The sequence below is a fragment of the Balaenoptera musculus genome, chromosome 9 (genome assembly GCF_009873245.2).
Source record: "Balaenoptera musculus isolate JJ_BM4_2016_0621 chromosome 9, mBalMus1.pri.v3, whole genome shotgun sequence".
Taxonomy (NCBI): Eukaryota; Metazoa; Chordata; class Mammalia; order Artiodactyla; family Balaenopteridae; genus Balaenoptera; species Balaenoptera musculus.
The window spans coordinates 59,564,840-59,587,919 of record NC_045793.1 but is presented as its reverse complement, the minus strand read 5'-3'; the positions used below and the strand labels follow the sequence as shown (position 1 = coordinate 59,587,919).

The following is a 23,080-nucleotide window of genomic DNA, read 5'->3' as shown; positions in this document are numbered from 1 at the left end:
TATAGTTAGACTCTCCAGCAAAAAGGAATGCTAAGAAAAGTAACCAAGCTTCATATTTCATCAGGGTACATCAAACCTCAAAAAACTACTACCTATATTTTTTGAAAGGTATGCCTGGGTAGAAGAAGAGGTTAGCTGAGCAATTAAAGTGATTTTTGCAGCCACAGCCCAAAGGAAAAGAAATGGGAAAAGTAAAGGACCATAAAAAATTATTACTTTAGGAGAAGACAAAACAGATGTAATCCATTCTACAGTACTTTACACATTTTTGATGCCCTGCAAAATGAAAGCAAGCTCATAATTTACTGTACCACTGAACTTCAGAATCATTTTCATAATTATGTCCTCTTTATAATGCAAAAACCACTTCAAAAATATTTTGAGGTATGGCATACCCTATGTGAGTAAATAAATAGAGAGGCACTGACTTTTTGCTAAGCAACTGTAACTGTGGAGATAAGAAAAAGAAGGGGAAACAAATGTAGTTTTTGGTTTTGTTTTTAAAATGAAAAACTAAAATAAGGAGAGGTGGCAAATTAGTTCATTTCTTTTGGAGAAAGATGCTATGAGGAAGGATGTGGCCTCAAGAAATAAAGAGTCAAGGGGAAATATCTGTTGATACTAATTCCTATAAGTATAAAGAAAAAAACAGGGAAGACATTTACTTATTGCCAGCTAGTCACTTATGATACACCCTCATTGATACTATGGTTCTTCCTCAACAAATTAATATTCACTTTTTAACGTCTGTTCACACTAATATATGGTTCTATTTTTCTAAAAATACAAATAATATGTCTCCATGATATAGTTTCCATATATTATTTAACTTCATTATTTTGGATGTAACTCTTTGTTTAATCTTGCTTCTATGCTTAATTGATGATTTCCTCTGATTATAATATGTTGCTATTTTCAATTACAATTTTAAATGAAATACTTTACCGTTCTCTGTACAAATTCACTAAAGGTCAAAGTTTTTATATTTGGATGTTAGTAATTAAATGTCTTTTAGAAATATTTTTATGCAGTTTCAAACAGGACTGTTGAAATTATGCTTGGGTATTCATTTATCATCTGAGTTATTTTCCTTTGGGAAGTTATTAATTATTAATTATTGAGTTGTAATAATTGTTTATATATTCTGGATATATATCCTTATCTATAAATGTTATAGATACATACACTTACACAGATACATACATGCACACAAATCATATATGCATATGTTTGATTTATTACCTTCTCTCAATCTATGGCTTGCCTTTTCATCTTAACTGTGTCTTTCAAGGAAGTCCAATTTATCGCTTTTTAAAAGATTGTGCCTTGTGTTTCCTAAGAAATCTTTGCCTGATTTAATATTGCTAAGATTTTTCTCCTATTTTTCTTGTTAAAGTGTTAATGTTTTGATTTTTTATTAGGTATGAGAAATCTTTCAAACTAATTTTCATGCATGATGCTTGGTAAGGGGGGAGTTTCATTATTTTCCAAATGAGTAACCAGTTGTTTCCATACCATTTCTTAAAAAGACTATTCATTACCACCACTGAATTACTCAGGGACATTTGTTGAAAATCAATTGACCATGTACTTGTGTGCTGATTTTTGGACTTTCCAATCTGTTCCACTGATGTATTTATCCTTGTACCAATACCACACTGCCTTGATTACTATATAGTAAATCTTGAAACTAGGTGCTATGAGTTATCCAACTATGTATATCTTTTTCAAAATTATTTTGACTATTCTAAGTTATCTAAATTGCTATATAACTTTTACAACCAGCTTGCCAATTTCATTTAAAAAGCCCATTGATGTTTCATTTGGTATTGGTTTGAATCTATAGATTGTGGAGAACTGACATCTTAATAATATGGAATTGTCTGATCCATGAACATGGTATATCTCTGCATTTATTTTTCTTTAATTATTTCTATTGAAATATAGTTGGCATACAATATTATGTTAGTTACAGGTGTATTCATAATGATTTGACACTTGTACACATTATGATATGATCACCACAATAAGTCTAGTAACCTCTGTCCCCATATTATTACAGTATTACTGACCATATTCCTTATGCTGTAATATTACAACACCTTGACTTACTTATCAGACAGCTAGAGATTTGTATCTCTTAAAACCTTCACCTATTTGGCTCACTCTCCACACACACCCCTCCCTCCAGGCAACAACCCATTTGCTGTCTATATCTGAGTCAGTTTTAATTTAAGTTTTTGTTTTGCTTTTCAGCTTCCAAATTTAAGTGAGATCCTGCATTATTTGTCTTTCCTTTCTGACATAGTTCACTTAGTATAACATCCTGTAGATACATCTGTGTTGTTGCAAATGGCAAGATTTCATTTTTTATGGCTAATATTCCATTGTATAAATATATCACTTTGTCTTTATCCTTTTGCCTAATGTTGGACACTTAGGTTGCTTCTGTATCTTGGCTATTGTAAATAATGCAGCAATGGACATTTGAGTGCATATATTTTTTCAAATAAGGGTTTTTGTTTTCTTCAAATAAATACCCAGAAGTAAAATTACTAAATTATATTGCAGTTCTGTTTTTAATTTTTTGAGGAACTTCCATACTGCTTTCCATAGTGGTTGCACTGATTTACAATTCCAACAACAACACACAAGGGTTCCCTTTTCTCCACATCCTCACCAACGCTTATTTGTTGTCTTTTTGATAATAGCCATTCTGACAGGTGTGAGGTGATATCTCATTGTGATTTTGATTTGCATTTCCCTGATGATTAGTGATATTGAGCATCTTTTCATGTGTCTGTGGCCACATGTCTTCTTTGGGAAAATGTCTATTCGGGTCCCCTGGCCATTTTTAAATAGGGTTCTTTGCTATTTTGATGTTGAGTTATATGAGTTCTTTGTATATTTTGGATATAAATCCCTTATCATTTTGCAAATACCTTCTCCCATTCAGTTGGCTGCCTTTTCATTTTGTTGATAGCTTCCTTCACTGTGCAGAGCTTTTCAGTTCAATGTAGTCCCATCTGTTTATTTTTGCTTTTGTTTCCCTTGCCTAAGGAGATGTATCCCCAAAAAATGTATTGCTAGGACTGACGTCAAAGAGCATACAGCCTATGTTTTTTTCTAGGAGTTTTATGGTTTCAGGTCTTACATTAAAGTCTTTAATCTATTTTGAGTTTATTTTTGTATATAGTGTGAGAAAGTAGTCCAGTTTGGTTATTTTGCATGTAGCTGTCCAGTTATCCCAACACCATTTATTGAAGAGACTGTCTTTTCCCCATTTTGTATTCTTGCCTTCCTTGACTGACTATTTAAGTGTCATTTTATTTCTGAGATCTCTATTCTGTTCCATTGATTTATGTGTCTGTTTTTGTGCCAGTACCATACTATTTTGAATACTGTAACTTGGTAGTATAGTTTGAAATCAGAAGCATGATACCCCCAGCTTTGTTCTTTCTCAAGGCTATTTTGGCTATTTGGGGTCATCTGTGATTCCATACAAATTTTAGAATTATTTGCTCTAGTTGTGTGAAAAATGCTTTTGGTATTTTGATAGGGGTTGCACTGAATCTGTAGACTGCCTGAGGAGCACTTTAACAATATTAACTCTTCCAATCCATAAGCACAGAATATATTTCCATTTGTTTATTTCATCTTCAGTTCCTTCCATCCATGTCTAATAGTTTTCTGAGTAAAAGTCTTTTACCTCCTTAGTTAGGTTTATTTCTAGCTATTTTACTCTTTATGATACAATTGTAAATTGGGTTGTTTTCTTAATTTCTCTTTCTGATATTTTGTTGTCTGTACAGAATTACAGGAGATTTCTGTATATTAATTTTGTAATCTGCTACTTTACTGGATTCATTTATTAGTTCTAAGTTTTTCGGTGGTGTCTTTAGGATTTTCTATATATATAGTATCAGGTCATCTGCAAAGTGACAGTTTTAATTCTTCTTTTCCAATTTGGATTCCTTCTATTTCTTTTTCTTGTCTGATTGCTGTGGCTAGAACTTACAATACCGTATTGAATAAAAGTGGCAAAAATGGGCATCCTTGTCTTGATCCTGATCTTAGAGGAAATGCTTTCAACTTTTCACCATTGAGTATGATGTTGGCTGTGGGTTTGTCATATATGGCCTTTATTATGTTGAGGTATGTTCCCTCTATACCCATGTTGTTGAGAGTTTTTATCATAAATGCATGTTGAATTTTGTTACAAGCTTTTTCTACATCTATTGAGATAATATAATTTTTATTTTTCAATTTGTTACTGTGGCTATCACATTGATTTGTGGATACTGAACCATCCTTGCATCACTGGGATATATCCTATTTGATCATGTTATTATATAATCCTTTTAATGTATTGTTGAATTCAGTTTGCTAACATTTTGATGAGAATATTTGCATCTAGGTTCATCAGTGACATTGGCCTGTGATTTTCTTTTTATGTGTGGTAATTTTGTCTGGTTTTGCTATCAGGGTGATGCTGACCTCAGAACAAGTTTGGAAGCATTTCCTTTGCCTTTACCAACGAGACCTTTTTCTTTTGTAATTTAAATGTCTCTAGTTGTGGTCTTCTTTCTTCTGCTTAGAGAAGTTCTTTTAACTTTTCTTGTAAAGCCAATTTAGTGGTTTGAAATCTTTTAGCTTTTACTTATCTATAAAACTCTTTATCTCTCCTTCAAATCTAAATGATAGCCTTGCTGAGTAGAGTATTCTTAGTTGTAGTGTTTTTTTCCTTTCATCACTTTGAATATATGGTGCCACTAGCTTCTGGCCTGCAAAGTTTTTGCTGAAAAGTCGGCTAACAGTTTTATGGGAATTCCCTTGTAAGTAACTAGTTGGTTTTCTCTTGCTGCTTTTAAGATTCTATGTCTTTAATTTGTGCCCTTCTAATTATAATGTGTCTTGGTGTGAACCTCTTTTGGTTCATCTTGTTTGGGACTCTCTGTACTTCCTGGATCTGGATGTCTGTTTCCTTTCTCAGGTTATGGATATTTTCAGCTATTATTTCTTCAAATAAATTCTCTGCCCCTTTCTCTCTCTCTTCTCCTTCTGGGGTCCCTAGAATGCGAACATTAGTATGCTTGATGTTGTCCCAGAGGTCTCTTAAGCTAACCTCATTTTTAAAATTCTTTTTTCTGCTCAGCTTGGGTGATTTACACTACTCTGTCTTCCAGTTCATTGATCTCTCTGCATTTATTTAAAAGTTTTATGTTGAACTACACATGTCTCTTCATTCAGGCAGCAAATTTGGGTAGCGTTATAGCTTCCAGTTAGACACACTTTAAAGCCTTGTAATCTGGTATAATTTACAGTACAGATTTGCAATAAAAGAATGTCATCATGGTAAGTGTGGTCCAAAGGGAAAGCACACAGAAGTGGAACTGAACTATTCTCTATGCCGTATTTTCCTCATGTGAAAATTAGTACCTACCCCATATGTCTAAAGGAGTGACAGAAGAATAAAATGTGGTACAGACATGAAAGGACTTTAAGGCACTATTATTAAGATAAGACTAATAAAATCTCCCATTTGGAAAATGTGTAACATTCAAATTACCTGTCTATATATTCTAAATGTTTGGTCCATTTTTAAGCTGTCATTATAAGTGTGTCCTATTGTATGTGTATAATCTAGCATACATAGAAATGAGTGGAAAATATAAAATTTAAAGTAAGGTTATTATTTCAAGTATGGATTCAGAATATGGACATACTATGATAGTATAACTTAGGAGTTAAAAGTGTATGTAAAAGAGAAAAATGGCTTTGACAGAACAAATCCACTGAAACATAAACATGACTTATTGGCTCTGTAACCCTGAGTGTATTAAAATTTCTAATTCTTAGTTTCCAAATTTGTAAAATAAATATAATAACAATAACAAACAAATATATAATCCATATAAAAAGCTTAACTAAGTACCTGGTGCCTAGAGAGTATTAGTACATGTTTACTGTTGCCTTTATCTAGACAATATATTAATATCTACACAGGGTTGAGTGCATTTCAAAGTACTATATGTACACACTGTCCAAATTACTTATTTGTTCTCACTAGTTTTGAAAGAGAGAAGGTTTTTGTGAGTCAACCACAGGAAAAAGATAAAATACTTGCGCTGAAATGTGCTCTAAAAAACCTTAATTTCAGTTGCATTTGAAATAGGAAAGTATGGATTATATAATCACTCCACATTGAATTTTAAAGATCATCAAAAATATAACAATTAAAGCCAGCAACAATCAGACCCTCTAAATATATGTGACCAAATTAACTGACATTTATGCACAATTATTATTTATATTTTAGACATTATCCCCAGCTGAAATGACAACACATGTAGTCAAATCATCTTGTTTATAAACTTAAAATTCCTTTAAGAGAAAAATACTTTTCTTGTTACTTTCTATTTTTTTTCCTTGCTTCAGTAAGGAACAGTGTGATCTTTTGTATTTTAGCTATAAAGAATGAAGTAAAAAAAAAAAAAAAACATGTAATGTACATTTAAATTAAACTTAGGTATTTTCTAAGCTTACAATTTACAAATAATGGCAATATTAAAAACAAAATCTATAACTAGGGTTTGTGTTTTTACAGCGTGGCGTGTTTTTACAGCGTGGCGTGTTTCTAGTGTTTAAAACAATCATGCTGCTTCAACATGAATTATTTTACAAAAAACTGTCCCCTCTCACCCTCAGGCTGAGATAAAATAGGCAAAGGCAGATAAATCAGTTTTTCCTTTTCTTTTCATCTATTATAAGACAAAGCAATGTCCATGTACTGTCCTTTGGAGTTTAGATGACGAGATTATATGGAATTCATTTGATTAGTTTATTGAATTCTCTGGTGAGCTGTCAAACAAAAACAAACAACTATAAAATTCCATTTACAATTTGCTGAATTGTAGTCATAAAGAATGATGTGAGAGGTTATGTTGAAAAATGATGATTTATGAGTGTCTGTTTTTCCGATATAAGCTACTCCAATAAAAGTGATACATTAGTCAAAAATAGCACTTATTATGACATCAAAAATTTTTAATTATAAATATGGAATTAATCTAAAAAAGGAAAATCTAAATCAGGATATAGTTATTAGTTCTTATAAAATCAATTCTTTCATTCAAATGTTCTATAAACAAATATTTATCATATGCACACAAAAAACCTTAATAATAAAAAGAAAACTAGATGAACAAGACCTATTATCATTTTACTTCAGCCTTGGGTCACAAGATCACATGGTGCTTTTAAACATTTTGGTAAAAACTCTTTTTTTTCTATATTGGATGACATCTTACAGTGTGAACTTGATAGCTGTTTAAATATTTAACTTAATTTTACTGAGCAATGGTGGCAAAAGTATATCCATCTCCCTTCACTAAAATTTGCTGATTGTGTTCAGAGGCTGAAGTTCTGCACAACCAGGCTTTTCCCTCTTTCTTATACTTGAAGACTCTTACATATTTTTCCTTTCCATATTGGGATCTAGATTAATATACTATATATTTAGCATTTAAATTTTTAAAAATTCATATAAAAATGTTTGCTTTTAAAAGACAGATCTGAAATATTTAAACCTAATTGTAAGCCTTAGTTCCTGGAAATGAATTTTGTATCTAATCCAACTCTGATTATAAAGAACTTTTTTCTACACTATAGTTCAATGTAAAAAAAAAAGTAGTTGAATTATTTAAAAAACATTGCCTAACTCATGCTACGTCAAGGACTATATATTTTCTAAAATGCTACATCCTTTCAAGAAATGACATTTCTCTATTTAATAGTTAGCTCTGATGTCTCAGGTTTAAACGTTTACACACACAAATACTAAAAAGCATTTTTTGAGAATCTTAATCTGTACATAGTGACACCAGAAAACATCTCATTAAGCCGAAGTCCCCTTTAAGTAGTTTTCTGAAATCCCCACTGTCTTTAATCTTCTTCCTATCACCAGTTGTTGCTGACTATTGTCATATATATGAGAGTAAAATTTTATTATCCATGGTCCCAACTTTAGAGTGGCTGCTCCTCTAATCTGAGGGAAAGGGGATAGTCTTAGGAGTAATGTAAGTACAAAATCCACGATGATTCATGATTTCCATGAACATGATAATACCCTCACTGCCCTTCATTATGTATGACACTCCATTAAACCCAACCACAAAACCAAGGCTCTGTTAAAAAGTGAAACTCTCAATTTCCCCTTGTGTGTAATGGTGACAAAAATTCTTATTAAAATGATGTGAATGAAGTGAAAACATTTCAATATTCAATGCATTTCAATGGAGATCTCAAATACACCAATGACATTATATAAAAAAGAATATTTTAAAGCTTCCATACTTAGAAATTACATGCCCAGGGGTGAATCCAAAATAAACATGAGCATAGCTATAAAAAAGTCACTTATCATTCACTTATATTTTCTTTTGAATATTATAACCTCTTCCAAAAAGGACAGAGGAATATTTAAGACCCTCGGATTAATTTATTTTCTATTGTGTGTAACTGTAGTTCCTATAAAATCCTGACCTCCAGAAGTGTTCTATGACTTGATGTCAGAAAGTTGTTAAATACATTCACTGGGGATAAAAGCATGATGAGTGCTTAGTGATTGAGCACAAGTAGCAGGTACTTTTCAGAAAGCATTTAAAGCTTAATGTGAATGGCACTGAAGAGCAAACAAAATTTATTAGAAATTTCTCATACTGAAGCACAATCTCTTCTATAGCATCACTTTCCTAGAACAGCTGCCTTTCAGTACTAGGAAGGCTGTCTGGAGTTAAAAACAACAACTCATCCTTGTTCCAGAGTTCACTCTTTCAAATGCTTTACAATTGTTACCATGTCTTTTAAATTTTTTCTATATTTTAGGCAAAAGTTTGTAGACTCTTTTATGTATAGAAGGAAAAATGTTTAGATCTCTCACCATCCAAAGGTCAGTCTTTCTTAAATAGTCTCAAGGTTTTCAGGGTTCTTAAGATAAGGTATGCAACATTAAACATAAATTATATTATGGTATAACATTAATCTGTCTGCCTGTCTATCCATCTGTCTGTGCATCCATCCAACTAGTTACTGATCACTACATAATAGGCAGCCTCTAAGATGGAGTCAAATAATCTCTGTATTCTTATATCCATGTCTTGTGTAATTCTCTCCCGTTGAGTGTGGGATGGACTTGTTGACTCACTTTTATCAAATAAAATACAGAACTGATGGAATGTCACTTCGGCTCTAGGAAAAGATGGCAGATTGCATCTTGGCTACTCCCTTGGATCACTCCCTCTGGGGAATCTAGTTTCCATGTTATGAGGCATCCCTGTAGAGAGGCTCTCATAAGAAAGCTGGGAAGTGGATCACAGAAACTGTGAGATAAAAAAAGTATGCTGTTTCAAGTCGTTAAATTTGGGAGTAATATGTTATGCAACAATAGGTACACCAATTATGCCAGGCACACAGTAGTAAATAAGATAGGCAAGGTCCCACTTAAAGCTACAGACCCAAAAACATGAGTTCTTAAAAGTTATGTTGCAAGTCTATGTTTGAATAAGGAAAAGGGTCCATACGTAATAAAGAATTTTATATAGATATATTTTTTCTGGTAAAAACTCAATAACAAAATATTTTTAAAATAAAAGTATACAGCACAATAAAATCTACATATTGTTAATGAAATTGTTTGACTACATCTGCCTTTCTTAAAGAAACATGATCCTCCTTCCCAAATCACCATCACCTCAATATAATTAGTTAGCATAGCACTTTTTAAGTTAATTTTAACTATTATCACACATTTTAAGAATCAGTTTTACTGAAGTCAAATTTATATACAACAAAATTTACCAAATTTAAATTGTATAATATGTTGTGACAAATATATATACAGTTGTATAACAAACACAATAACCACAATATAGAACATTTTGTCACCCCAAAAATGTTCCCTCTTTCTTCTCTGCAGTTTAAATGGATTCAAGCAGTGTAAAGCCTTTTGTGTCTGGCTTCTTACTCAATATAATAGTTTTGAGAGTCATACATGGTGCTAAATATATTGGCAGTTCATTCCTTTGCATTGCTAAGAAATATTTCATTGTATGGTATATAATACAATTTGCAGATGCATTTATCAGTTAAAGGACATTTGAGTTGTTTCCAGTTTGGAGCTTTTTTGAATAAAGCTCCTATGAACGTGCAAGTATGAGCCTTTGGGTAGATACATGTTTTTATTGCTCTTGCGTAAATAGCTAAGAGTAGAACTGCTGGCTGGTATGATAAGTGTATGTTTAACTATATAAGAACCTGTCAAACTGTTCTGCAAAGTGGCTGTGTTATTTTGCATTCCCACCAGAAATGAATGGATGTTATATTAAAGTTGCTCTACATCCTTGTCAATGCACGGTAGTATCAGTCTTTTAAATTTCAGCCATTCTAGTGGGTGTGTAGTTGTACCTCACTGTGGATTTAATTTGCATTTCTCCAATGATTAATGGTGTTGAGCAGCATTTCATGTGCTTAACTGTATATCTTCCTCAGTGAAGTGTCTTGTTAATTGATTTGCAGGTTTTCAACAGGGTTATATATCTTCTTATTGAATTATAAAGAGTTCTTCATACCTTCTAAGTAACAGTGCTTTATCAGATAATTGTTTTGCAAATATTAGTCAGTAGCTTGCTTTTTTATTTTAAGGGTATTTTTCAAACAAATGTTTTAAATTTTGATGGTTTAATTTACCATTTCTTTTTCTTAAATTTCTTGCTTTTGTGTTCAAAAGATCTTTGATTAACCCAAGATCACAAAATTTTTGCCTGTTTTCTAGAAATTTTATGGTTTCAGCTGTTGCACTAAGGTCTATGATCAATCTTGAGTTAATTTTTGTACACACTGTAGGATGAAGGTCAAGTTTTTTTTTTAATGTGGTTTTCCAATTGTTCCAGCACCATTTGTTGAAAAGACTACAATTCCCCCCATAGAATTACCTTGGTGCATTGGACAAAAATCAGTTGTTTATGTCTGTGCAGGACTATATTGGAACTGTCTATTCTGTTCCATTAATCTATATTTTTATCCTTATGCTTAAACCAGACTGCTGTAACTAGTGTAGTTTTCAGACAGTGGAAGTCCTTCAACTTTGTTCTTTGTAAAAAATGTTAATTTCTCCAAAAAAGTTTGCTGAGATTTTCATTGTGATTGTGCTTTAATCTGCAGATTTGGGGGAAACTGAAATCTCAACACTATGAGAGTCCTGTACCACACAAAGACTTGGGCTTCTTGGTACCATGCCCATGCCCATGGTGGTTTAAAATCTGGAGATCAACAAGTCTTGTGAAACCCAGTGGAGGGATGATAACGAAGACTGTCTGATTCCTCCATGCCCAGTCCTTCAATGTTTATCTTTCTCCTGCTGTTGTTGTGATATATCATTTCTGAGTATAAACTATTTGAGTTCCGTAAGTCCTTTCCCTAATCAATTACTTAAAGGAATTAACATGGTTAGCATAGTACTCACCATGATCTCACTATGATTACTTAGTTTTAAATGATATCAATAAAATTGAGGAAATAATAATGGTTTTCCAATGCTTTCAGCCAGGCCTGGGCTTCTAATGCCCCAGGAATATAGCCTGGTTTGAGCTGAACCACTTCCTCACAGTGGCCTAATATGCTTTAACTCATATAAAAGATGTAGGGTTGAAAAACACATATGCCCTTGGAAGTTATCATATTAAAATACTTGTCTTATAATTTCTCTGGTGTGTCAAAAATGGCACACCAAGGAGGTTTTCATTAGTACTATTAGTTCACAAATTCAGGTGTAACAATTCAAAGTTTAATAAAATAAAGCAGACTATGGTCAGATAAAAAGTGATTCTCTATAAGTGTGGGTAAGTCAAAAGAACTTCATTGTATGATTTTGATTTATATCTAAATGCTGGCACCAATTTCATATGCATTTCCAGGAAATAAATTTAAAAATCTATCTCCAATACTTAAAATATAATCATATCCAAATCTCAGCTTCAACTTCCTTAACACTATTAGTTTCTTATCTTTCCCCTTCCTGGCTCTTTAAAGCCATGAGTTTCATACATTCCCTCCAGATCTCTGCTTAGTAGTTAGAAAAATTCAAACTAAATTTAGTGATTTTTCAGATATCCCTTTTAAAAAATAAATTTTAGTAACCACTAAATGTGATAGCTAGCTCAACAATAAATAAAAAATATAGAACCATATATGTTTTAAACCCTCAGTTTAAAATGATTCATTAAAAATACAGGTCTAGTTTTTGGATCTTGTTTCTGTATTAATATCTTATGAAGAACTACCACCTAAAATATATTCAGAGGATTCAAATATTATTTCTAATAAGTTAAAATTGAGAAAAGACTTCCTTGGTGGCACAGTGGTTAAGAATCTGCCTGCCAAGGCAGGGGACACGGGTTCGAGCTCTGGTCCGGGAAGATCCCACATGCCGCGGAGCAACTAAGTCCAAGCGCCACAACTACTGAGCCTGAGCTCTAGAGCTGAGCCCACATGCCACAACTACTGAAGCCCACGTACCTAGAGCCATGCTCCACAACAAGAGAAGCCACCGCAATGAGAAGACCACGCACCGCAACAAAGAGTAGCTCCTGTTCGCTGCAACTAGAGAAAGCCCACGCACAGCAACGAAGACCCAATGCAGCCAAAAATAAATAAATAAATAAATAAATTTTTAAAAAAAGACCCAATTAATTAGGAAAGAAAAGACCCAACTAATTAAGACCCTGAGTTATACAATTTCAATCAATTAAAACCTATGGTTAAATAATTTGGGGGAACAAAGGAAGCTAAGAGTCCCATTTTGATATCAAGTGATATCATTTTTGCAAAGTGAATGAGGAAATTAAATGTATGCCTTTAAAAAATTAAAGTGGAATGTTCTGTAACCTCAAGGTCAAAAAAGTGGTATGAATGATGAATGTTACCAGGATGAAGAAATCACTAGGGGACAGGGAGATCAAGGAGGATTTCTTGAAGGGCAAAGGAGCTAAAATATGTTCCTCAAGATAAGTAGGTTGTAACCAGAAGACAGTATTTTAAACAGAAAGAATGATAGAAAGGCACAAAAACAATAATTCACAAGTCATGTTTGAAGGATGACGACTACACTAGTAAGACTGTACTACAGCATGAATATAGGGAGAGGTGAGAGGTAAGAATAAGACTGGGGATGAAAGACTTTTAATACCACGATAAGAACTTAGATTCTGCACAGAATGGAGAGAACTTAGATTCTGCACAGAATGGAGGGTCATTGAAGGTTTCTAAAGAAGAGAGGGACGTAACGAATGCAGAATTATTATTTCCACCCACAGGTCTTAGTTCTACTACTAGAGTTATGTAGAATGAGTCAATTCCTTTTTCCATGATAGCCCTAAAAACTGCTATTATGTTCTTCCATTAGGGATAAGGATGAGAAGGACAGATTAAAGAAGGGAGAGACTGAAATCATGAAACAGTTAAGCCATTCGTCATCCGTACAAGGCTTGAAATGAGCACAAAATTATGAAGAGAAAGAAAGGGACGGCTATGAGTTCATGTAACTACAAACTTTTTTCCAACTGAGAAATGTTCTTATAAGTTGAACATATTTCTTACTTTATTTCACTTTAAAATTCACTGCAGAGTGTAATGAGCAGCTTCAAAACCAAGTTCTTCACTGACACAGAAAAGTGCTGTCTCAAGAACAGACAGCAATTCTGCAGAGACAATCACATTTACTGAGGGGCTCACCCGTGCAGCTCTGAGAGTACATCAGACAGTTTTCCCTGCACTCTTTCCAATTATTTTACATACTTTTCTTAGGATGATGGGTATTCTTGAAGCATTAAAATAGCACCCATAGAAGTCATTTAGGTTGTATTCTTTAAACATTCTTTTCATTGTTAAAGGATGTTTTCCAATTGAAAAAGTGTAAATTATAAAACCTAAACCCATGCTTGTGCAACATAAAATATGCTGCAATAAAATCCTAATGTTACTCTCTTTATAGCAATATTAACTAATCGATATTTTCAGAATATTTGGCAGTTTAATTTTGATGATGATAACACTAAAACACTTTCATAATTACACATAGTAAATAATGTCCTCTTATGTGTTCCTTTATAGGATTTATGGAAAAGTATAAGGCATAAGCAATACTATATTAAAAAATAAGTATCCTGTGACCAAATAAAATGGATTTCAAACCTTGACCTTAGTTGGCTCAGGACTACTTTATTTGTTTTCCAAGCTACAAATTTCAGGACCCCAGGGTTGGATATAAATTTAAGGTCCAAAATAATGTACCCTCTGTCCTATTAAGCTGGAAAAGTTATAGTTTACCAAAGATTTATCCTTCCTGATTCTTTAAAACAATAAAGAGATTTAAAAATGCATTTATTAACCTTAAATCATTCAGCCAGCTTGTCTAGTAACATGTATCATTGGATATATGTATCATCATTTCAATTTCAATTTACTGTATAACTGGTTTTATTGAAAGGATTTGGAGTCTAAATTCATATTTATTGAGAAATTCTATCTTCCTAGAAATTAGTGCTATGTTAGCAATAAGACACACTAACATAGCTTGGTAATTAACCATATTGATTCACACTGTACACTTCATATCTTTGTGTCTTTCTAGAATACTATAATTTTTAGTTTTAAATTACATTTATGAACTAATTACAATAAAGAAGGAAAAATTTTAAACTAAAGGCAAGTTTTTATAGTATTTAGATAAAATTCTTCCTGTAATTATAGCTACAGTTAGAGAGAAAACTAAAATTCAACAAAATATCAAGTAACCAAATTGTATGTCTCAAGCCACATACCTGACATTGCCCTTGGTATTTCTGAGAACTGTTGCAGCAAAATTCTGTGTGACACCCACCAAGCTGATTCCATCCACTTCCACAATCTGGTCATTGACTTGTATTCTTTGGGAAGAGGGAAAAAATTACCCACAATTAGTTTTTCTGATAATATATTATCATTCCCAATAAATGAGCTGACAAAATTGATTTTCAAGATACTCTTATTGCTTCAAAATTTGTCTCCAAGCTCCAGATCTTAGTCAAAAGCTTAATGTTTAAAAAAAAAAAAAAAAAAAAAAAGCTTAATGTTAACTGCTAATGGATGACATATTTAAACCATTTTTTTAGCCCTTAATAAATCACATAAAACATAACAGATCCAACTGAAATACCCTTTAGGCCTCATACCTAACCCTCATCCCACCTCTCCTCCCCAAGGAAAAATATCACCAGGAATTGCAGGGAATCCTTCCTATTCAAGTTGTACACTTGAATTATGTAATGCTCGTTAAGTGTATGTGTAATGCTCATAAGTGTATCTATATAGGTAGATAGATATACACACGTATATAAATGCACATATATACACACACACACACATACATGAGTGTATGTGCGTGTGCATGTATATTTATGTCTAGGAGGTATATATAGTATTATTGTAGTTTATCATATAATGCCTTTAAATTTATATACATGCTTTATATATACCATTTTTTATTCCTCAAAATGAAGTATTTCAATCATGGAGAAATGCAGAGGGAATTAGATAATAAACACTCATGTACCCAACACCCAACTTTATCAAATCCCGGCACTGCAATATTTGAGTCAGACGTTTTTCTAAAAAAAATATTACAAAAAAGCCAAAGCCCCTTTATTATTTGTCTTCAATTCTATTCCCTTCTCTGCTTCTACAGAAGTAACTATCATTAATTTTGATGCTTAGCCTTTCTACTGATGCTTTGAAATAATACATACACTTGAATAGGCACAATATGTGTACATCTTCAGTTTTCAAACATTATGAAATATACCTCTCTTTCTACAATTTAGTTTTCTTCACTCAACATTATATATGAGATTTATCCATGGTTATAAATACAATTCTAGCGAGTTCATTTTATTTTACTTAATTTATTAATTTATTTTTTGGATTGGCAGTATTTTTATTCTCTTTTCTGGTAGGTCTAAATAGGAAGCCAACTTAATTCAGAAGTTGGTAAGTGATAACCTAGCTAGTTCATTTTAACAAGCACATAGTATTATCTTTCATGAATATTCTAAAATATATTCATCCATTATTTTGCAGATGGGCACTGTATTGTTTTGAATTTTAGCTATTATGAATACTGATGTAATAACTAATTTCATATGTCTCCTTACGTACATGTGTGAGTTTCTCCAGGATATATAGCTAGAAACAGAATTTCTGAGTCAAAGAACACAAGCATTTTCAACTTTAGCAAACTGACACATTTCAGTTCAAAATGCTTATACCAGTGCAAATTCCCGAGAGCACTGTAGAGAGGTTCTGAGTCTCTCCACACCCTCACCAATACTTGGTATATTCAGACCCTTTAAATACCACCAATCTTATAATTGTAAAAAGGTATAACGTGATTTTAATTGCATTTCCCTGATTATAGTGCGGTTCAATGTTTTTCCATAAGTTGATGAGTCATAATGTCCCCTTCTGAAAACTGTTAGAACCTGTCTTTTACCAATCTTTGTTGAGTGTTTTTTCTCATAGATTTATATAAGATGTCTTTATCCTGTATACTAACACTTTCTTAATTAAATATGTTGTAAATATCTTTGGCCCAATCTGTAGTTCATCTTTTCACATTTTTGAGGGAAATGGTGGTTTTAAGAAGAACAGTTTTTAAAAATATAATCATATTTTTAATTTTGGCTTTATATTAGGTAGTTTTTGTGTTTTGTTTAAGGAATCCCTTTCTGCATCAAGGTTATAAAAACATTCTATATTTTCTTCTAAAGGTCTTAAATTTTGCTTTTCTGCATTTTTAGTTATCTACCGGGAAATAATTTTTTATTATGATATGTGTTAACAATCTTTTTATTTTTTCCAAGTATATAAACAATTGGGTTAACAACGTTTAATAGTCCACTTTTTATCCACTGAGTTGTAGCGCTGCCCCTGTCAGGTTTCAAATGTGCATCAATGTGGTTTCTACTTGACTGTCTATTTTTGCACACTTACATTGTTTCATAATTAGTTTTGACATTTCATAGGGTAATTCCCTTTACCTAGTTCATTGTCTTCAAAATTTTCTGAGCTCTTCTTGGGCTTTTTCTCTTCATAGTTTGTTTTGGATTTACTTGCCAAGTTCTCTAAAAACATTTGTTGGAGTTTTAATAAAATTATACTGATTTTTAAGATTAGTTTGGGAAAAACTGAATCTTTATCATATTGATTCTTCCCATCAATAAAAATTAAGTGCTACTATAATTATCTCGAGCAGATGTTGTATATATCACATGTTGTTGCTATGTATTAAGAAAAGTTATTTAAAGCTTGGAAATAAAAATCAAAGGAGAGGCAATATGTTGTTTCAATGTCATGTACATACATTATTAAACAGGCCCAACCAAGGATAATTTGGGGGAATGTATTTTAATTGATCCACTGTTTTTAAAATTGATTAAAAGTCTTAGACATACTAAAGTAGAACGTTAATTTGTAGACTTTTGTCCTAAATAAAATCAGATACTTTTCTTCTGTTATTAAAGATAATCCCGGGCTCCCCTGGTGGTGCAGTGGTTGAGAGTCCGCCTGCCAATGCAGGGGACACGGGTTCGAGCCCTGGTCTGGGAAGATCCCACATGCCACGGAGCAACTGGGCCCGTGAGCCACAACTACTGAGCCTGCGCGTCTGGAGCCTGTGCTCCGCAATAAGAGAGGTCGCGATAGTGAGAGGCCTGCGCACCGTGATGAATAGTGGCCCCCGCTCGCCGCAACTAGAGAAAGCCCTCGCACAGAAACGAAGACCCAACACAACCAAAAATAAAAAATAAATAAATTTATAAAGATAATCCCATAGGTCATGGTTTATTTCCCTGTAGAATATTAACTGGTTTTGTATCTATCTTAGCAATGTTATTCTAACATTACTTTATTAACTTGCATGTAAATACCTACTCCTAAAATGTTCTTTGAACCACACTTACCATCTCACTGGTCCTCTCATTAATTAGTGAGTTGAATAAAGTCTGATACATGTACGCTTTATATTTATGAAAGTCATCTGTTAAACTCTGAATATTAGCCTGTAATAGCTTTGGAGTTTCCATAAGAGGCCAGAGTGGATTCACAAAACTAATTCAACTGTGTTACCACAGAAATGCATTCATGAACTTTTGTTTGGTCCCCAGAGTTAGTCTAAAGCAGCAATAGAACTTTATCTTTGCCACCATGTTTTTTTCTAATTCAGTACTTTTGACTTTTTTTTTCTTGGCTTTTGGCCATGTTGATTTTGACCTAGTTTGCACTAGATAACAGCGACATCATCAACAACAACAACAATAAATAATTCCCCACTGTAGAAGAAATGATTGGGAGTGTAATTTCATAATCTGACCATTTGAGACTTCTAATGGGATTATGGGAATCTGTTATCTCCCATGTGAGAGAAGGTAAAGAATTTGAGTTGCTATCCTTTAATTTCTTTGTCTATTTGTGAGCTCAAACTATTTCATTAAAAAAATTCATGAACACTAGAAAGCAAAAAGCCCTTTGAATCTTGACCAGTGAGTTTTTTGTTTCTTGGATTACTTAACCTGTTTCTGAAGTTGCAGAACTGAGGCTACAAATCTCTGTGCTGCTGTAATTGAGAGAAGCCATGATCTCACTGCTTGCATATGAAGTATGTTCCTAACTTAGAAGGGTATTAATAAACTAAATTATAAAGCCTCTTAAATTAAAGGAGCAATAACCTAATTGCTTCATAGAGAATAATAAGCACTTTCATAAATCTTATATTTTCGTATCTAATGAGAGTTTAAATGTGCTAGATGTTTAAGAAAAAAAATCCTTCTTGGAATTTCTGCTAGAAGCTCAGAAGTATTTTCATATAAGAGACCAAGTTCATGTAATAAAAAAAATAATAATAATAATAAAATCTGAACTTCCTAAAATTCTCATACAAAAGTGATCAGATAAATTAAGTACCCCTACATAAAGTTTAAAAAGCATAAAAAATATAAAATTGTGTTCAACTAAACTGAATCATAATACTAACAAACTTTTATATCAATGGTAATTATGTTTTATAGAGTGTCAGCTTAAAACATGATTTCCAAGATTCTTAGTTATTTCCAAAACCTTGGTCATAAAGCTTTTAATATATACAACTCTCCTTATGTTAAAATGTTACAAAGTCACTATAACTTTGCATCATGTTAATGAACGTGTTTATCCTTGCACTTTAAGAATATGTAAAAATAGTACACGTGGCTGTAGAAAATTGTATTTGTTAGTCTGATAAATTGCTTGTGTATGATAGGTGATTATTATCAACTTCCTATCTATGAGTGAAGGTTGTTTCTAGAAGGTGGTTAGATAGACTATGAGCTAAATTTAAAATGAGTAATTAAGACTATGCTAACAGCAATAGCGATAGAAAAAAAAATGAGTAGGTAAGGTAAACAGAATGAATTTCTGTTTTTCAAGAAAATGAATAGCAGTTTAGCCCAAAAGTATCAGCCTGTTTTAGAATATGAAAGAACATAATGAAGATCAAAACTTGAGTGTGTGGAGCAAGTTGAGGAAGGTTTAAAGAAGTGATTTTCATTTGCCTTGGTTTACAGCATGTGGGGCCAGAAAGATGCTATAAAATGTGCTGCATTTTGACAAAACTTACTCAGTTTTGAAGGACTTATTCAAAATATAATTTAGAAGAAAAGAGTGTAGTTCTACTACCAGAGTTACACAGAACGAGTCAATTCCTTTCTCCATGATAGCCCTTCATATATTTGAGAACTGCTATTATGTTTCTCCATTAGGGGTAAAGGAAGAGAAGGACAGTGAAGAGAGAGACTGAAATCATGAGACAGTTAAGAAGCCATTTGCCATTTGTACAGTTTGAAATGATAACAGCACAAAATTATGAATGAGAGCTCCTTTTACTTCACATTCTCATCAGCGTTCATGTTGATAGCGTTTTAGATTTTGGCCATTCTAATAGGTATCTAGTGGTATTTATCATGGTTTTAATTTGCAGTAACTCATAAATTGGAAGAATTCTAAATATCATATATCTTATATGGGGCTGGTATCTAGAATATTATAAAGAATAGTTACAACCCAATAATAAAAAGACAAACAACCCAACTTAAAAATAAGTCAAAGAAAAATATTCAAAACCATATGATCTCACTTATATGTGGAATCTAAAAAACAAAACAAACAAACAAAACAAGAAAACCCACCAGCTCACAGATACAGAGAACAGATGGGTGGTTGCCAGAGAGTAGGGGATGGGGGATGGGCAGACTGGGTGATGGGGGTTAAACGATACAAACTTCCAGCTATAAAATAAATACGTCATGGGGATGTAATGTACAGGATTGTCACTATAGTTAATAATATTGTAGTGCCTATTTGAAAGTTGCCAAGAGAGTAGATCTTAAAAGTCCTCATCACAAGAAAAAAAAGAAAGAAAATTTTGTAACTACATCTGGTGATGGAATGTTAACTAGACTTATTGTGGTGATCATTTCACAGTGTATACAAATATCAAATCATTATGTTGTACACCTGAAACTAATATAATGTTATATGTCAATTATACCTCAATTTCAAAAAGTGAGCAAAGGATCTGAATAGGCATTTCTCCAAAGAAGTTTCACAAAAGGCAAATAAGCATATGAAGAAGGTGCTCAACATCATTAGCCATCAGGGGAATATAAATCAAAGCTAAAATAAGACCCCTCTTCACACCTACTAAGATGGTTATGATCAAAAGACAGGTAGTACCTGAAACTAACACAAAATTGTTAATCAACTATACTCCAGTATAAAATAAAATTTTTTTAAAAAGACAGATTGTAACTTTAAATGGAGCATAACCTATAAAAATATTGATTCACTATGTTGTACACCTGAAACTACTATAATATTGTAAATCAACTATATTTCAATTAAAAAAAAAAGACAGATTACAAGTTTTCATGAGATGTGGAGAAACTGTATGTAACCCACATAAATTACTGGTAGCAATATAACATGATGCAGTTGCTTTGGAAAACCATCCAGCAGTTCTCCAAAAGGTTAAACATAGCGTTACCATATGACTCAGAAATTCCACTCCTAACTACATACTCAAGAGAAATGAAATCATGGCCACACAGAATTTGTACATGAATGTTCAAAGCAACATTATTCAAGATAGCCAAAAAGTAAAAACAATCCAAATATCCATCAACTGGTGCCAGAATAAACAAAATGTGGCGTACGCATTCAATGGAATATTATTTGGCAATAAAATGAAATGAAATTTGATAGGTGCTACAACATGAATGAACCTTGAAAATATTATACTAGTGAAAAAAGTCATCACAAAAGATCACATGTTATATGATTACATTTATATTAAATGTCCAGAAGAAGCAACTCTCTACAGACAGAAAGTAGATTAGTGCCTAGGAGGGAGGAGGGGAGAGATATATTTTTCAAATTTGCACAGAAGTACAATATGAGCTAGCAGTGGCCACACCATGCTGGATAGGATAGTCTAGGGCACTAGTTCCCAAACTGCCTAACTGCAATGGAATAATGGAGCAATTTTGAAAATTAAAGATTCCTCAAGTTGCACCTCCTCCAAAATTCTCATTCAGAAGGTACGGAGTAAAGCACAGGATAGACATTTGTTTTTCAATTTTGTCTATTATGAATAAAGTTGCCATTCACATATAAGTCTTTATGTAGACATACATTTTCATTTCTCGGAAAATACCAACAAGTAGAATTGCTGGCTTGAAAGGTTAAGTATACGTTAAACTTTAAAAGAACTGCCAAACTGTTTTCCTAAGTGGCTGTAAAATTTTATGTTCCCACAAGCTATGTAGGAGTGTTCCATTTCTCCACATCCTTGCTAACATTTTATATTGTCAGCATTCTTATCTTTAGCCATTCTAGTAGATGTGGTATCTCACTGCAGTTTTAATCTGTATTCTCTAATGACTAATGATGTTGACCATTTTTTCATATGCTACTGACCATTCATATATTTTTCTCTTCAAAATAACCGTTCAAATCTTTCATCTGTATTTTTAAAATTGAGTTGTGGTTCTTTTTGTTATCGAGTTGTAAGTGTTCTTCATATTCTTGACACAAGTCCTCACTGAATGTTTAACAAATATTTTCTTCTTGTCTACATAGCTTCCCTTTATCATTTCATAACCGTGCCTCTCAAAGGACAAAAGTTTTGATTTTAATAACGTTCAGTTTATCAGTTTTTTCTTTGATGGTCCATGCTTTGAGTCCTGTCTCAAAAATCTTTACTTAATGGTAGGACACAAAGATTTTCACCTATGTATTCTCTTAGACATTTCATGGTTTGAACTCTTATGTCTAGACCTATGATTAATTTTGAGTTAATTTGTATATGGGGTGAGGTAAGGTTTGTGGTTCAGTTTTTTTGTTTTTCCATATGGATATCTAATTCTTTTTTTAATTTTTATTTTATATTGGAGTATAGCTGATTAACAATGTTGTGTTAGTTTCAGGTGTACAGTGAAGTGATTCAGTTATACACTGAATCTGTATCTATTCTTTTTCAAATTCTTTTCCCATTTAGGTTATTACAGAATATTGGATATCTAATTCTTATAGGACTATTTGTTGATTGTACATTTTACCACTGAATTATCATGGCACTTTTATTGAAAGTCACCTGACTATATCTGTCTCAATCCTTTCCTTACTTTCTATTCTACTTCACTGATCTCTGTTTCTATTTTTATACCAATATCACATGGCCTTGGTTACAGAAGTTTTGTAGTAAGTCTTGAGAAAGGTAGGGTTAGTCCTCTAACTTTATTCTTTTTCAGAATTGTTATTCTAGGTCCTTCGCATTTCCATATGCATTTTGGAACCAGCTAGTCAATTTCTACCAAAAAAAAAAAAAAAAAAGAAGTCTCCTGAGATTTTTATTGTATTTCTTTGAACCTACAGATAAATATGGGGACATCTGACTTCT

At 32.6% G+C, this 23,080-nt stretch overlaps 1 protein-coding gene across 10 annotated transcripts in view; it reads right to left on the bottom strand.

Annotated features, from left to right (window-relative positions):
- The window catches only part of PPP1R9A (protein phosphatase 1 regulatory subunit 9A), a 288,124-nt gene that overhangs the window by 96,766 nt on the left and 168,278 nt on the right, over window positions 1-23,080 (bottom strand). For all 10 annotated transcript variants that reach the window (XM_036864289.1, XM_036864281.1, XM_036864284.1 and 7 more), the window contains exon 5: window positions 14,877-14,981. In XM_036864289.1, the coding sequence (XP_036720184.1) occupies window positions 14,877-14,981 (105 nt within the window). The remainder of the gene's footprint in view (window positions 1-14,876; window positions 14,982-23,080) is intronic.